This window comes from Papilio xuthus, unplaced genomic scaffold, assembly GCF_000836235.2.
Source record: "Papilio xuthus unplaced genomic scaffold, Pxut_1.1 DF824655.1, whole genome shotgun sequence".
Classification (NCBI taxonomy): Eukaryota; Metazoa; Arthropoda; class Insecta; order Lepidoptera; family Papilionidae; genus Papilio; species Papilio xuthus.
Window position 1 is genome coordinate 2,656,545 of NW_013533994.1, and position 16,439 is coordinate 2,672,983.

General features: G+C 35.7%; 1 protein-coding gene across 2 annotated transcripts in view; it reads left to right on the forward strand.

Moving 5' to 3' along the window:
* The window catches only part of LOC106127706 (LIM domain transcription factor LMO4), a 120,336-nt gene that overhangs the window by 57,732 nt on the left and 46,165 nt on the right, over positions 1 to 16,439 (forward strand). For both annotated transcript variants that reach the window (XM_013325911.1, XM_013325910.1), the window contains exon 2: positions 12,157 to 12,521. In XM_013325911.1, coding sequence (XP_013181365.1) covers positions 12,229 to 12,521 — 293 coding nt within the window. In that variant the 5' untranslated portion in view covers positions 12,157 to 12,228. The remainder of the gene's footprint in view (positions 1 to 12,156; positions 12,522 to 16,439) is intronic.

Below are 16,439 nucleotides of genomic sequence, written 5' to 3' on the forward strand. Positions count from 1 at the left end.
CCATGATTTGCATTTATATTATATAATACATATGTTACTTATTAGTCCATTTTCGCTATTAAAGCTTAGATTTTTTTAAACATGATTAAATAAATAAACAAACATATTTTACTCTTGAAGAATTAATTGTATTTAAAGTGGCGAGGCATGTCGTTATGTGACGTAGTGTAGGCGAGTCATACACAGCTAATAGAAGCGGCAACTTTTTCACACTTACCTCGTTATAACTTATAATATGTGACGACGTAATGATGTTGCCTTACGTATCACTTGCTTCAACATACTAAAGATATATTTTATTAATAAGCTATTCCCAAGTTAACAATTTACTATTTTTGCTCATTAAAATCGCGCGCTCGTCTCTTACAAATAACGAGTGTCGTACAAAAACATTGGCATATTTTGCGAAATGCACTAAATGACTGCATAAGCATTTAAGGCCGTTCAGTTAATCCGGAATACTAATAAAATTACGTAGGGGACAACAAAACTCTGATATTTAAAAAAACCTATCATGTTATCTCTGAAAGCAGACAGCGCACCATCAGGTAGGATTTGAGTCGTTCACATCTGTCGAAATGTGTATATTATTTGAAGTTTTGATTCGTTTTTAATTCTGTTTGTACGTCAAAATGCTAGAATTAGGGCCAGTTCACATTCCGACAGGACCACCCGCCGCCGCGCTACCCGGGCCCCTGTCCGTCAATGTCACTGCGACTATTTAGAGCAAAAAAATATCCGTCACTCCATTGGACCATAAGCCTTCCTTGTGTTCTGTTTTTATCTTAATACGAGTTCTTTTGTACATTTCAATTAATTCATTAAATGAAATTACTTCTTTTTCTTTTCATGAGGATGCGCAAAGATAATGATTGCATCTCTGATAACTGGTTTACAGTGGTCCAAAAACGTGCAGTGGACTGTCCAACGCCCTACACGCGGAATACGATTTCATTTCACAAGTGTATTGTGTAAAACATGTAAAATTGTATACTTTTGTCTTCTAATACACAGAATTGTGGGCGTGATCTGTGTTAAGGTTTTATCCACCCAGCCATTATTAGTCTTCAGTTCTTAGTAATCGTAGCTTAATACTATTTATACAATGTTACCTAAATATTATCACTAAAGTGTTCAAATAAATATCATATTAAATTTAATGTTAGAAATGTAATAATATTACATATATTACATAGTATATATTGTTAAAACATTGAAAATTGTCAATTAATTTCGACGAAGTACACACACTTTAATTATGTTACAAAAATAAATAGAGACTTGCGAGAAAGTCTCTAATTCCAGGCAACATTTTCCCCGTGGAAAGATTCGGAGCCAATTAGCGAAAGTTACTTATCTTACAAAAGTCATAACAATGACACGTGTAGCAATTATCAAGGGAACGTTTCGCGTAATGAAAATTGTAACAATACCTTTAAGCGAAAGAAAACACCGGCGCACTCTAATTAGTTTAAAAACAAAAGTACGTATTTCGTGGGTGAATGACATCGGGACCGCTCGGGGCTAGGACTAATGAGCCAGTAATGAGCCGACCTCTCGATCGACATCCCGTTTGGGCCATTTGTCAGAGATACGGGCCTTTTTCAGCTTTAACTCATTAAATAACTATCAAAGCCCACCATGTTATTGTGTTTGCGACTATAAACGAAGCAAGATTGCTTTTATTTGATATTACTTTTATATTACTTTTGCTAGTTTTATTATCTTTACGCTAGTTAAGTAATCAAATAAAAATAACAACTTATAAGTATTTTAATAAAATTATCCCAAGAGTAGGTAAAGTAGTAGCCAATTTAACTCGTAACATTTAAAACTATTGCTGTAACAAATCTGAGAAAGGACAACAAACAAAGATAAGTACTCTTATTCTAAACTCTACATTCCATTTTTTTATTCGTACAAATTATTTCAGAATAGATTTCATTATCAGTGAATTCGAAATATAGAAAGAAACGTATTTACACAATTATTTTATTGTTGCCTAGAGACTATTCGTACTTATTTGTATAAAAACAGACGCTAGCAATGATATCGATTAAAAAACTGTTAGATACGTTGTTAGATGTTAAATATTTGTTTTATGAGATGAATTTAAATTTACTAAATCGAACCAATTAACGGATTGAGCAACACGCGTCTATTAATACACCATTTAAAAGACAAATATGTATTTTATTACTTTTAATGTAACGAAAGAAATGCAAATATTTATAAAGAATATTAAGATCTTGAATAATTAAAATTTAAAACAATTATTGCGCCATTTTGCAGCCATGAGATTGTTATCATCCCAAGCCATAGATTAATTTTAAACCGGATCTTTAACTTTTTTCCTCATACTATTTATAATTATTGCAATATAACATTGATACAATCTCTAATTAAATGAGAAAATCTGGATGACCGAGTATTGCTTGGTATTTTTTTTAATTGTGTTTTTTGGAAATTATATTTAAGTACGAATTACTAATAAAATGATGAAATATGAATAATATTTTTCGATCTTACCGATAGAAGAAGTTAAGTTTATGTTTAAGTTGATTATCAATAAAAGACGATAAAATGACATTTTCTAAAAATGATTCCTAGCTACATCGATTTATCGCCCCCGAAACTCCCTATATTCCGACATTCCAATTATATATATATACAAGAATTGCTCATTTAAAGATATAAGATATGTTCGTAACAACTCATCTGTAGGTATCATTTCCAGTCTACGGTCAGGTGTCGTGACTTCGGCATAACGAGACCGCAGAGCCGGACTATTAACAACATAAATTGAGTCATTTGTTAAGCCGGTCGACACAAAGAGTACGCCGCGTCAGCTAATTAGCGGTATTTGATTGAAATTAGCTAACATTTATTATAATTGGACGTTTTACATTCTCAATACTGCCCGGAGCGTCTTATTCTCTGATCAAAGAACGTAATTAATCGACTATTATTAATTAATAAACAGCAAAGCCCGTCAAAGTAAAAAGGAATTTCAAAGTAGCCGCGGGTCGGCGCTGCGCTGCGCTGCGAAGTTTAACGCTGCGGTTGACATTGCATGCGCTGTATAACGGTACCGGCCAAGCTTTGCTTTAACGGTTATTTTTATTATAAAAAGGTCATTAAACAATTTACGGCATTTTCTTTAATAGCTCAAAATACCAAAAAAAATTTACAAACTGCTATGTTAAGTTATTTGGGCGATGCTATTAACGCGTTATTTTATAAATTAAACAAAGTGCAAGCAAAAAAACCAGATACTCGAAAAATACTTTACCAAAATAATTTACACAGCAAAAGGATTTGGGAAAATCGATCTTAGCCTCGTACCTGTTTAATTGTTGCCTATTGCCTTTACTTAAAAAGTATAGTCTTCAAAAGTATATATTTATTTAGCTGTTTTTTAATACTACATACAAACTGACCATTATATAAAAAACAAGTAGTGTAACTCGCTAATTTGTGTGCAATACAATAGCCCCCACTTCACATACGCTCTCAACTCGTTCCGGACTTTGCATAAAGTGTATATTTTTATTCCCTTTTCCACTTTTAATTATAAAAACGTAATTAATGCAAGGCACTAATTAAAATTGTACCTCTGCGCTCCTACTTACCTACAAACAAAGGTAATTTGTTTCTTTTTTACGATCTCAAAAAAAGATTAATTACTTCTAAGGATAATAAAATATTAAACTTGAATAATTCCTATCGGTTCTTTACATCTCTATGTTAGTTGTCGTCATTTACTAAAATTACCAATATTGTATAATTATTAACTTTGCACATTTTATAATAGGTAACACATACAAACTTAATGTTCTGTTAGATCTAGGTATTCCTAATTGACATTATGCTGTTTTTTTTATTTTCCATATTTTTGTTAAACAATAATATTTATTAAGTATAAACAAAATTAATCATTATTTAAATTTATACAAATTATAGAAAAAGAAATAATCATTAAATATCATTTTCATGGCCGTCTTACTCAGTGCAATTAATATTCATACCCAATAAATCTTACTGTAATATATTATTAAAAATGCGAATGTTTGGATGTAAAGATGGATTGTTTGGAGGCATCTCCAGAACGGCTGCATGGATCTCGCTGAAAATTAGCATAAATGTAGTCTGAAAGAACACATAGGCTACTGATGTTTTTTTATTCCGCGCGGACGGAGTCGCGGGCGAACGCTAGTAATTATTATAAAGAATATTATACAACCTTATAAGTTACATCCAACAGTGCACATTATTTTCCTCTGTAGAAGTAATATTAATAATAATTTTATTTATTTTAAAAATAAATGAATTTATTCATGCATAATTTAAAATATTAATAAAATATGCGACTTTCAGATTATCATCTTTATATTTTGCACGGAAAACAATAGGGTATTTTATTATAATTAGCGTATAAATAATTATTAAAGGGTAATTATGGTGCGGTAACGAGACAATGGGGCACTTCAATGTCTAATTATTTATTTAATAAAGATTTTGTGCGCGCAAAGTGCGTTGACTGGCGGGAACAATGGATGCACCGCATTCGCTATCAGTGTTTGTGCATCGATGGTAACTGGGACGTCACAACTCGATAACTTGCTCACTCCACACATCAGATATTAACTAATCGGATCATTTATTTATTCAAAAACATCAACATATTATATCGTATGAAATTACTTTAATGAACTCTTTACATCGATCTTACTAATATTATAAATACGAAAGTTTAGATGGATGTTTGTTACGAGGTATATCCAGACGGCTCGGGTTCAACGGATCACGATGAAATTTGGCACAGTTGTAAAACATAGTCTGGAAGTATATATAGGCTACTAAATAAGATTTTTTTTTCAGTCAGTGTCACGGTCGACAGCTAGTTTAATATAATTATGTTACTATTTATAATTACGAACGTATAACGGTTACAAAATGCCGAGTCTCTTATTAAAGTTAGAGTATATTCCTTGGAGAAGCAACGACGTCGGGTAGAACGTCATTTTAGTTGCAACAACCCTAAGCGGAATCCGAACAAATTCATATTGAGCTAATTGCTGCGCTTTGAGATATTTAGCCCTCATTCGCAAGGACGCTTTTTTATCACTATGCGATAAAAATCGTCGGGTTTTAAAGACGCTACCGTATGAACAGAGAAAAGGAAATGCATTTGTTTTATTTGAACGCTTATTTAACGCGAAAAAAACGCCTGTGCGAATGAAGGCTTAATATTACTCAAAATAAGTTTAGTACAGTTAAAGTATTGTCTGTTTGTATTGTTACTTAAATTTGTTTAAGTCTTTCCCCTTAACAATCATGACAAAAGACATTTAAACAAACATTTTTTGTTTCTGAATCTCATTATGTATATTAAGTATATCGATTGCCGTGAGTATTTACGAAAATAAACGTTTTAGGTATTCTGTAATCGGTTGTATATCAGATCGGGTTAAAGCCAGCCTGGTCGGCGTTAACGCCGCGGGCCCCCAGACCGTCGTGTGCGATGAAATGTTAGAAAATTATACACCACTCGCCTCTATCACGAATATTTAATATATTTGTCGGTCGTAGTACAATTACGGCCAGTCCAGCGTGACGCACCGCTCCGTTGACCGCGAAATCTTGTTGCTACTCGTACATGAACGTTTGGATGTGGTACTTTTAAACGTTTTACAAATATGCAGTTATTCTACAGAACAACGATCAAACCGAGAAAGAGACATGCATAGATTTTAAAACTCCTTAAGTTGCTTAGTTCATGTTCACATTCTTTTGATGAGTTGCATATAATACATTTTTAAAATAGTCTTAAAACCTTGTTATCTATTTATATAAATAAAGTTTTCGTTAGATGGCCAATTTGGAAACATTATTAGAAAATATTTAGGTTATAAATTATATCCAATACAAAGTTCAAACAAAAACATCGTTTATTATTACTCCTAATTAATTTAATTAATGAACTACAAGAATCTAATCAAAAATAATGTAATACAAAACAAGTAATTGCGTCGTGTATTGTAAGGTACTCCGTTGACCGGCGCGACTCGGTCGTGGCCGTTACCAAAGTGGCCGGTCTATCGCAGACAATATCTACACGTATTTTTACAAACGAAACACTTGTTTGACAACATTGACAAATCCCATTATCAAGTGAAACACCATTCTTCTTTGACATTGCATTGATACCGGAATTCCGCAGTTTTTGAAACACATTTAATTGTATGTAGACAACATAGGTCGTCATAATTTTTAAAATTTCTCTATAAGAATTTAAAATTCAGAAAGAATGATAGAAGCCTGAAATCTGGCTTTCGTCAGCGTAATAATCTTAAGATCAAACTGGTTTTTAATGTGTTTAATTACGAATTAAGAATTGATAGCTCCTAAACATGGATTAGGGGACAACTAGGAAATGAAACCTTTTTACTATTTTTCCCGTTTCTTAAAACAATGAAATTGACCTATTTAAACAGTTTTATAGGATAATAGTGTGTGATCTATTTTCTTAAATAGAAACAGATTCAGTAAGGCTCTGCTTGCACTTACTTCTAAATTTGCTATTAATAAATCCTAAAACTAATTATAGAGTCATAAGTTAAAACTCGATTCTGTTTTGTATTCTTAACATATAACCTTTGTTAAGACGTCCTTTAAATCGCAAAAATACGTAAAATAATAAACTATAATCGGCTGTCAATTGAATCTGAAATTAATAATTTCCATTGCTTGCAATAATTGGTTATAGGAATCACATACAAAGCGATATTAAACGAGCGATTGCTGTTACACTAATTGCTGCTGCTGGAATATGTTTGACGTGGAAGGACAAATTAATTGGTTAACAGGCCAGGCCGGCCACACAATCATTGCCGAGTTAATACCGGTCGGCTCTTTACGCTGTGTTTGCTGCCCTACACTATAACTACAAGGGTATATGTAAGTTTGTTAATTCGCACTTCGCTAAAGTGTAGTATACAAATATTATTAGTTAAATTATTTGTATTTAATCGTATAAGCAAATACAATTTCGTAATCATACTTCATACTATGTTCTTCATTCTAATATTATAAATGCGAATGTTAAGATGTTTGTTATTACGTATCTCCAAAACGGCTTAACGGGTCTCGATGAAATCTGACACATTATAGATCATAGTCTAAAAGAACACCGGCATGGCAATCGGCACCGCAGTTATAAATTTGCCAAATCTTCTGGATGTAAGATGGATAGGTTACAGAAAGATTGGGAAAGCTGACCCAACCACTTTGAGAGATGCATGCTAGGCAGAGAAAGAGTTTGAAAGAACACATAGGCTACTTTTCTTTAAAATCCGCGAGGACGAAGACGCAGGTAATAGCTGTTGATTAAATAACGTTATCCTTTCAACACACTTGTTTGTCTTCGGCGTGGGCAGCTTTTTTTGGCAAATTTTTAAATGAGTATCGAACATATTAGACCGTATTAAAGATTAACAATTTAAATATTGAATTATTAAAATAGCTAATGAGATACATCCTGCCACTTGATAAGGATTGTATTTAGCGCAAAAAGATAAAATATCTTTTTGAAGCTTCCTGTCTTCATTGAAGAAAGAAAATATTTTTTTTAAGACAATACAAGTTTTTGTGTATATATTGCCTAAAAAGACAGAATACTCTAAGCATTTCAATCAAATAACTAATTTACACTATTTACAAACTTATGATATTAATATAAAATAATATTTTGCACAAAACTTTGTAACCATCGAACGGTTCTTGCGGCAATTTTGAGGTCACGTCCGATGAATAATGCGCCGAGGCCATTAGCGGTCATTATATGCAAATAATATTACACATTAGCCACGTTTGGGAACTGTTACAACTCATTTATAATATATTCAACTTCTAATAAATTCATAAACATATTTTAATAATTAATTACAAATACCCACTGTCTTAATCCTCCAAGTAACAATGGAAATTGAATGATTCCTCGCTTACCATCAGTCAATATATTTGGGAAAATTATAAAAATATTCTTAAAATTTATAACCACTATGGGAAAATATATGGGAAAAAGTGTAACCCAGCAAAATAAAATTCTAATATCTTGCAAAAAAAATTCAGAGCACGTCATTTACGTATAGGTAATCTTTACAAATTTCTTATTACGCCGTCTATAAACATAGTAATGAAAATGTATTTGTATAAAATATAAGAAATATTAAAATAACAAGCTTATAAATTTATTATAACATCACAAAAATGAACTTTTTATATTAACATCCTAATGATACGACTATCGAAAGACGAAATGATGGATGTATAATCAATGTCATTACTCACTTACTCTGGTAACGGGAAATTATACTAGTTTAAATTATATTTATATATTTTAACCTCCATTACTATGTTATGATGATTTTATATATTAAAATCGAATACCGTTAAAGTCTAGTAGTAAATAGTTTCTATGCTTGTAATTTATCAAACAAACGTTATAGCAAAATTTATATTTACTAAGCAATTAGTATCCAAGGACAAGTGTTTTTTTTAAATTAAAACTCCAAATCGAACATCAATAGTAAAGTACTTGACCATTCGACACACAATTCAGAATTGAGAGTACACACTCATCTCGTTTTCGGACATCAATATTATCGTCCAATAAAGCAAATCTTACTTAATGAAGCTCGACAATTAAGTAATGAAAAAGTTAAAATCGCAATCGTACGGATAAAATTAATCAAGGGAACGCGAGCCGTCAATCGAATGGATGTTTTATGTCCCGTGGGCGAGAGTGGGCTCCAATTTGTCCGCAGTTTTTTAATTAGTATGAATGTGAGAGAAAACGAATTGGGTCCATGCAGCCGGCGCGGCGGCCGGTACGGTTTTATTTTTGGGTTCGCAAAGCATCGGTTTTCGAATAGTGAATATATGACGTAACTTGGTAACAGCACCTAACTATACAACTGTGTATGAGCTATATAACCCGTTTCTAAATTAATTTGTCTTGAAATAACAATTTGAAATTACATTCTCTTGAAATTACACGGACATTGGATATGTTACGTTTAATTAGTGTACGACATCTTTAGTACTTAAGCTAGACTCACCCCACGTATTAAGTACCACTGAACTAAAATTGTGCACTCCGTTCCATTTGTATTCTAAACAGAAAAGTGATTTATTTTTCATAGTTGCTAACGAGAAACATAGAGTAACGTTGTGTTTGTTATAAGTTGAATTGGGTAAAAAATATTTACATTATTATGAATTAAATTGTTCATTATATGGAAGAAATGTATTTTAAAGCCAACAATGTAATTCCGTATGTAAATGCAATAAGGTCCGCGCAACGTGACTCTTAAGACGGGATGATGTTCTGATTCCCCTAACTCTATGCAGGAGTTAGCGGGGTGCGGGGCCTGAGGGGAATGTGCGGCGTTGGGGTGGCGGTGCAACGTCTACCCCCCGTCCCGGCTCTAATTAGGCTCACATTCTCATTCCGTTTTCGCGTTTAATTTCGCCGGCGGTTTCGCCTTAATTACGTTATTCGCGGCGGGCGGGCGCCGGGAAGTCCCCGTGCAATGGAACCCGAGACCGGGTGACCGATACGTGTCGTTGCTTTTGTTGTGGCCAGTTTACGTTGTTAAGCTTAATATTAGGAACACTGGATCACCCGATGTACATGCTGTGTAAACTGACATCGAATATACTAACCTTGGCTTGAATGTCGGAAACAACAATTTCTTAGTATTATTTATTAATAATCATTAATTTTGTTATTACTCATTTATTAATATAATGTACTTATAAGACCGTTGAAGTAATTTGTTGAAACAAATGAAACTGATTTTATGTATTCATAATCCATAACTTTATTAAATTGAATAAAATTGTTGGTAATGAACCCTTAATCAATAAAATGCTTAAGTCCCTACTCAAACATGTGATTGAATGCAAACATTATAATAGTGTCGTATCAATACTTATTGAGAAAACACAAATAAAGGCGTACACCGCTGCTTCGTATAATAGAGTATTTGAAAACGAACGGAGCTCTATGAAAATATGTAAACTCATCGAAGTAGTCCCTAACGAACCGAGCGTCGTGGAAAAGCGCGGAAATAAAACGTTCCACTAACAAGATGACTTACAGTTTTACCTTCTTAGATATTCGAATGTGCCGCTCATCGTTGTAATTGAAAAAAGAAATCACTTACCAGGTAAATAAGGGCAGGTTGAGTCGCTATTGCCGGTTGCTAATAAGGTTTTTAAACGGCAACAAAGTATCCAATCAATGGAGCTTGAATAATGAAAACGGCACCTGCTAGGTTCCCAGCTCACCCCAGTCGGGCGGCAGTCGACACGCACCGCGTTACCTTTGACACGAGTAATAACAATTTGCTACATTCATATTATTATTGTTTTTAGTTACGCGCCATTTATTTACCATTCACTTATTCTTACTTTAAGTTAAAGTTAAGTAGCTTATTTTAAGTATCCTATTTAAATAAATAGCATTTTCGGCATGTAAGGATGAAGAGCAAAGCAACGAGAGTCAAATAAAATTAATGTAAATTTGCAACCACTAAACCTACTTAATATTGTATTAATTGGTGAAGCAATCCAATATTACAAGCACTTTGTTTTCTTTATACTATTTATTCTTTTTTATGAAGCATTTACATCGACCAAATATCAATTCTTTGTACCACGAAGGTTATAGCTATAGGTTATGTTTGTATAAATAAAACAAAAACTTCCCATAAACTGACTGACATCATGAGTCACTTAAAAATAAACAAAGTGAGTTCCATTCAAAATTAACGGATCAAACTTAATTCAAGCTGCATTTTAACTCGGCCTGGGGCTAAGATAGCAATCTTAGCTACCTGCTTCGTATTTTGAATGTCTGACACGTGTTCGCAAAATTAACAAAACAAAGACATTAATACGACTACCGTAAATCGGTACTCGGAGCGATTTAACGAAGCGAGATAGTTGCGCACGCGACTGCTCGCTCATTAGTAGACACGCAACACGGCCGCGGGGTGTTCTACACGCCACCAATACCTGGCCCTTATTGCCTTCATTAGGCTCGCCCGCCGACCTGTAATCGCTTTCCACACGCTCGCAACTCTCAAACGCTCAGTTCTACGACTCCCAATTGATATGCCTTGCCACCACTGACAGCGGTTATGAATACCTGCCCTTACTTCTTAGTGGAAGCGTCTTAATATTACATGGTCTGAATTCAAACGAACGCTATAAACGTTTAAGTGCTCATTTCCTTGGACGAACCAGTTTAAGTCATTACGTTTAGTAAACCGAATCTTTGCAAAAGAAAGGGCTACCAAAATAATTGTCTACGTTAGTCCCAGAGAAATAGAATTACAATCTAAATTAATTACGCTTTTAAAGCGTCCGTTATTCTTAATTAGTTTCTGCACCGCAGCGGAAGCTCCCGAGCCCGCCTCGCGTTCTCTTAATGAAGGGTAGTTTCAAATCAGTGCGTTTGATCAACTCTGTGCAGTCTTAATTACGGCACCCGTTCCGCGCGGGACAATCCGGTTATTTATGACTACATAAGCTTGATTATTCTTTAATGAATACTTGTTTTAAAACGTTTAATTAAGTTTTATGGCGACAGGGCCGCTCAGACGGCGTCCCGCCGCTCCGCCGGCCGCGAGCTAATTGGATCGGGTTGACGCACTCCGCACCCCGCGCTCCGCGCCCAGCGCCCCGCTTACCCCGACACTCTTGCCCCGCTTCTAATTGTATGAAATTGCTAATTGGAAAATTTTATAAACGCGGCCGCCCGCAGGCCTACGCTGCTCCGCTGCCCGAAAGGCCGTGAAGAAAAATTAATTCAAAGGGTCAACCTGTTTGGAGAAAATTTTCTATGCCCGTCAATGCTATTATTATTTGTGTCGGGGAAATTGAGTGCCAAATCTTTCGTCCCCTCGCCGTAAAAAGTTTAATGAAAACTGTTTCGTTGGGCGTCGACGCGACTAAATTGCCTTCACTTATGTTTTTAATTATCCCACTGTTGTTATATCATTTTCATTTCCATTTTGAAAGTGCTCAACTCAGTCAACACTAATGGTAGGGGATGTTCTATAAGTGGTATTGTTTTGTGTGCAGGGCGTGTAGTTGTGGTGGTGTCGGCGAGCGGTCGCCGCCCCAACCGTCAAGCTGGCAGCGAGCGCGCTGAGCATGAACCCGCACTACCACGGGTACGGGGAGCTGAGCTCGCCGCACCCGCCCTCGCCCGAGGCCGCCTTCGCCGCCAACGGGCACGACTATCCGCACAACAACAACAACCCCGCGCTCAAGGAGTGCGCCGGCTGCGGCGGCAAGATCGTCGAGCGTTTCCTGTTGCACGCGCTCGACCGGTACTGGCACCACGGCTGCCTCAAGTGCACATGCTGCGGACAGGCGCTTGCGGACATGGGTCGCTCCTTCTACTTCAAAGGCGGCATGATACTATGCAAAAACGACTACACAAGGTATGTCAATCAAGTTATACCTTAAAGGTATTCAGTGTTATAAATTAATTATATTATGTTGATAGGTATTCAATGATATAAATATTTAATTGGTTAATCGAGTTTAATAAGCAACTCTTAAAATCATACGAAGTTAAACTTTCAAATGTTTTTTACTAAAGTTGATTTAGTGACCTTAATAGGATAAACGTTTCGACCTCGTTAAAAATTGTTAATTAGCGTCCACTTCGACTCAGTATTCAGTTCGAATCACGTTCGATCTCAGACTTTGATTATCTATAAAAGGTTCGGTTTTTAGTTCGTCATCTAACGATGACAATAGCGTGTCTGTCAAACGTTTCGAACACCGAAAAAAGTATACCGAGAAAGCCGCGGGCGCATTGTTATGAAAATGCCTCGAACGGTTGTATTTTCTACCTGAGAATGGGGCAAAAAGTAACAGTTTTGCACGCGGCGGCCGATCGACGGCGTCTCTCGGCCTCTCTAAATTGGATTCGTTAAAAACGCTAAGGACTAATTTAGGACGTCGCCAGCAAAGTTTTTACTTCATTCTGCCACTAATTAACCGTTCCGTATAGCTGTACCGTCTACCTACCGCCGCTGTATTCATTAAATCGCTTCACGACGCATTAGTTTCACCGAAAAAACAACGATAACATCTCTGAATAATATATCGCATATTTCACATTTTACAATAAGTGAACAGAATTTCTGCCTTATATCCATTTAAATCAATATTAAAGACTAAATGGTTCTCACCTCCTATATACTTTTTTATTTAAGATTTTGAAATTGAGGAAAGTAATTAAAATTTGTACTTATAAATGTTCAAACGTGTGATTAAAATTCTGTAATTGAATGTAAATTAACATAGGATATTATAGAATTAGAAAAACTTCGACCTGCACTTTTCTTCTAGGCCAAATTTTTGTAAAAATGATATGTAGTGAAACGAGAATATCTAAGCACGTGAAGCACAGCTGGCTGGCGAGCCCCTTCGTGTTAATTAGTCAGACGAAAGGAATTCTCTACCCAATTATCTGAATTCTCAAACCCCACTTTGGGATGCGATCTACCATTGCCATCGTGTATTTTCACATAATTATTTTTGTCCTATACAACTATTTTACAATGTGGTTCCGAACTGCTAATTAATGTTGACACAATCAACATATCCTTTAAAGTGCCTTTGATCCCTCTATTTGTCGTTCATAAAGGAAATATAAATTCGTTTTACACTGATTTCCCTTGTTTACCGGTGGTCTTGCGCCAAACTAGGAGCGAAGAGTGGGCCGACCGCGGCGCGGCTCGTGCGTCGTAGATTCGATAAAGCTCGTCTCTCAGTTGACAGAGACGGCGCGGCCTAACGAGCGGCGCGGGCTGCGGGGCGGAGGCGGGGAGTGCCGGGGGACGCGTGGGGGATGAAGAAGTGCGGTTCCGTGCATGTCTCTGCTGATTGACCCGCGTCACTCGGCAAACAACAACTAACGAGTCGGCCCCCGCGCCTTCAGGTGCGGTATTACGGTAATTCGCTCGAATCGCTCCCGCGGCGGCCGCCCCGACCGCTCCGACGCCTTTACTTACACGTCTTCCCCGATTCAGACTCCTTAACGAAATTAGCGCTTTCTCACGCAAATAACCGCCGCCGCGCTTCTCGCCTTTTGTCTCGATGTGATGGATTGCGGTCTGTCTGCGTAAAGACGCCGTTGACGCCTCGTGTTGCTGATTGCTGTATGCGTATGAAATTATAAACAACCTTCCGACTCCTATAAGGAGTTGTAGGCGTTGAAACATTACGCAAATATTTAGCTTTATTAAAATCTTATTATGATTTATAGCCTACATTAACAGAATTTAACTTATATCCTTTTAATGATGTAATACAGCTTTGTTTGAAGAATGTGTGTTCTGTATATTGCGAGACACGTACGAAACAATGTAAGAATGTTGTGCGCCTACAAACGAACCGGATCCGTGGAGCTTCGTCGACGTCAATCGAATCAAATTATTCGAGTCAACTGGCAATCAGAAAACTCGTAGCACGTAGCACATCTACGGAGCTCGGACATGGACTGATTCTGACCAAGTAAATAATATACACGTAGATGTCTGATAGTATATAGTCTTTACTTATTTTCTTTCATAATCCTACTTACACTTTTATCAAATTTAAACTAAATTTTCGAGATTTTACGCAATATTGATAACTTACTACTAATTTTAATGTTATTTATATTATTTTAATGTAAAGTCCAAATATTTGTATGCTGCATTTTATTTCAACTACTTACTATATATTTTACGCAACAATTAATGAAACTAAAGACTATAATCATACAACAGTAAAGTTAGTTACGCATCGTGTCTAAATTGCCTATAGAAAACAATTAAAATATCCTATTGCTACAAATTAGATCGAGCACGCAACAAGGGTTACCATGTTTTCAATAATCTACGTAAGTACAGTCAAGCGATGAAAGATAAAACAATATTGGTTATTTGGATAACGTAAAAGTTAAAAAAAGACAATTATTAGCACGTATTGTTCAGGATTCAATCGTACTACAGGATCGAAGTTTTCCAGTCGACTTCGAGGTGGAGTATTTACAGCACAATCTAGGTTTATCATAATTAATAAATAATTTTTTGGGATAAATTGGGATTCAAAATATTGGTATGGTTTATCATTTCATATGGTGACTTTTCTTCGCTTAACAAAGTAATATATTCATATGTAGTATTTGTGAGGTGTCCGACATTACCGTTCGGATGTAACAACCTCGGGCACGTCCAGGCATTGAAGCGGGTTCGTTAGGTCGCTGAGGGGTGCGCGGGGTGCGCGCGGCGTCAATCAAGGCAATTGCTGCTCAATCGGCAATCAGCCGCGCCGCTAACGACCCGCCTCCGAAACCAACTTCTTGCTACGATCTAACGCCGACTTACCTCGCAACTCCCGTCCGCACATTTGCAACTAGTTATAGTTTAAATTTTTTTTCCTCGTCATAAGAGACGTTTGTAATTTGTGAATAATTACGATGTTTTTTTATATTTTTGTTTGATGCAAATGTCGATAACGATAGATAAGAAAACTTAATGATGTAAACAAGAATATGAAGTAATATTAAAATGTAGTAACAATTTAGCACACACATAATATGAATTACATATGACGAACTTTATTAATAAAAGAGTTGTTGGAATAATACGTTTATTTAAAGTAGAAAACGAAGAAAAGTGTATTATATTTCTAATAAAATAAGGTTTGTTTTCGTCTGGCTCTCTGGTTGATCTATAACTGGAATATTGAGTTAGACATTTCTAATTTCAAATCATTAAATAAGTCCTACATTGAAAAGCAATTAGCGTTGGGAATGCAATATCTGAATTCCTAGTAAGCATAGAGTATTCAGTTTGTATTGTTAGTTGTCACTAGCGAATATTCTACAAATTACTATGGAAAATTAAATTAAATATAATAATGAAATATGTAAAAAATAAACAATTGGCAATATTTATAATTTTTTTATATGATGCAGATTGTAGATGTTTAGTTCCCGATAAAATATTCTTATGAACACAACTCGTAAAGAGAGATAATAGCTAGATAGCGAGCTAAATCGTTTAAAACGATATCGCATCGCATCGCACAAGGCTTTGGTATTCGGGCGAGTATGGCGACATCAATTCACGTACAATGTCAATTTGCACAAGAGAAACGTTCGAGCTGGGACACAGGGCCTCATTAGAGGCGAGCGGTTGCAATTAAACTGCGCGTCTTTTGCGCCTTAACGAGCGCCCAAATTGGAGCCCGCCCGCCCTGGACACGTGCTTTAATAAAATACTTTTTGACGCTTCACAATAAATATTTCGCGCGATATTATCGTCACATTTCATTCACACGACTCTTTTAAAATAATT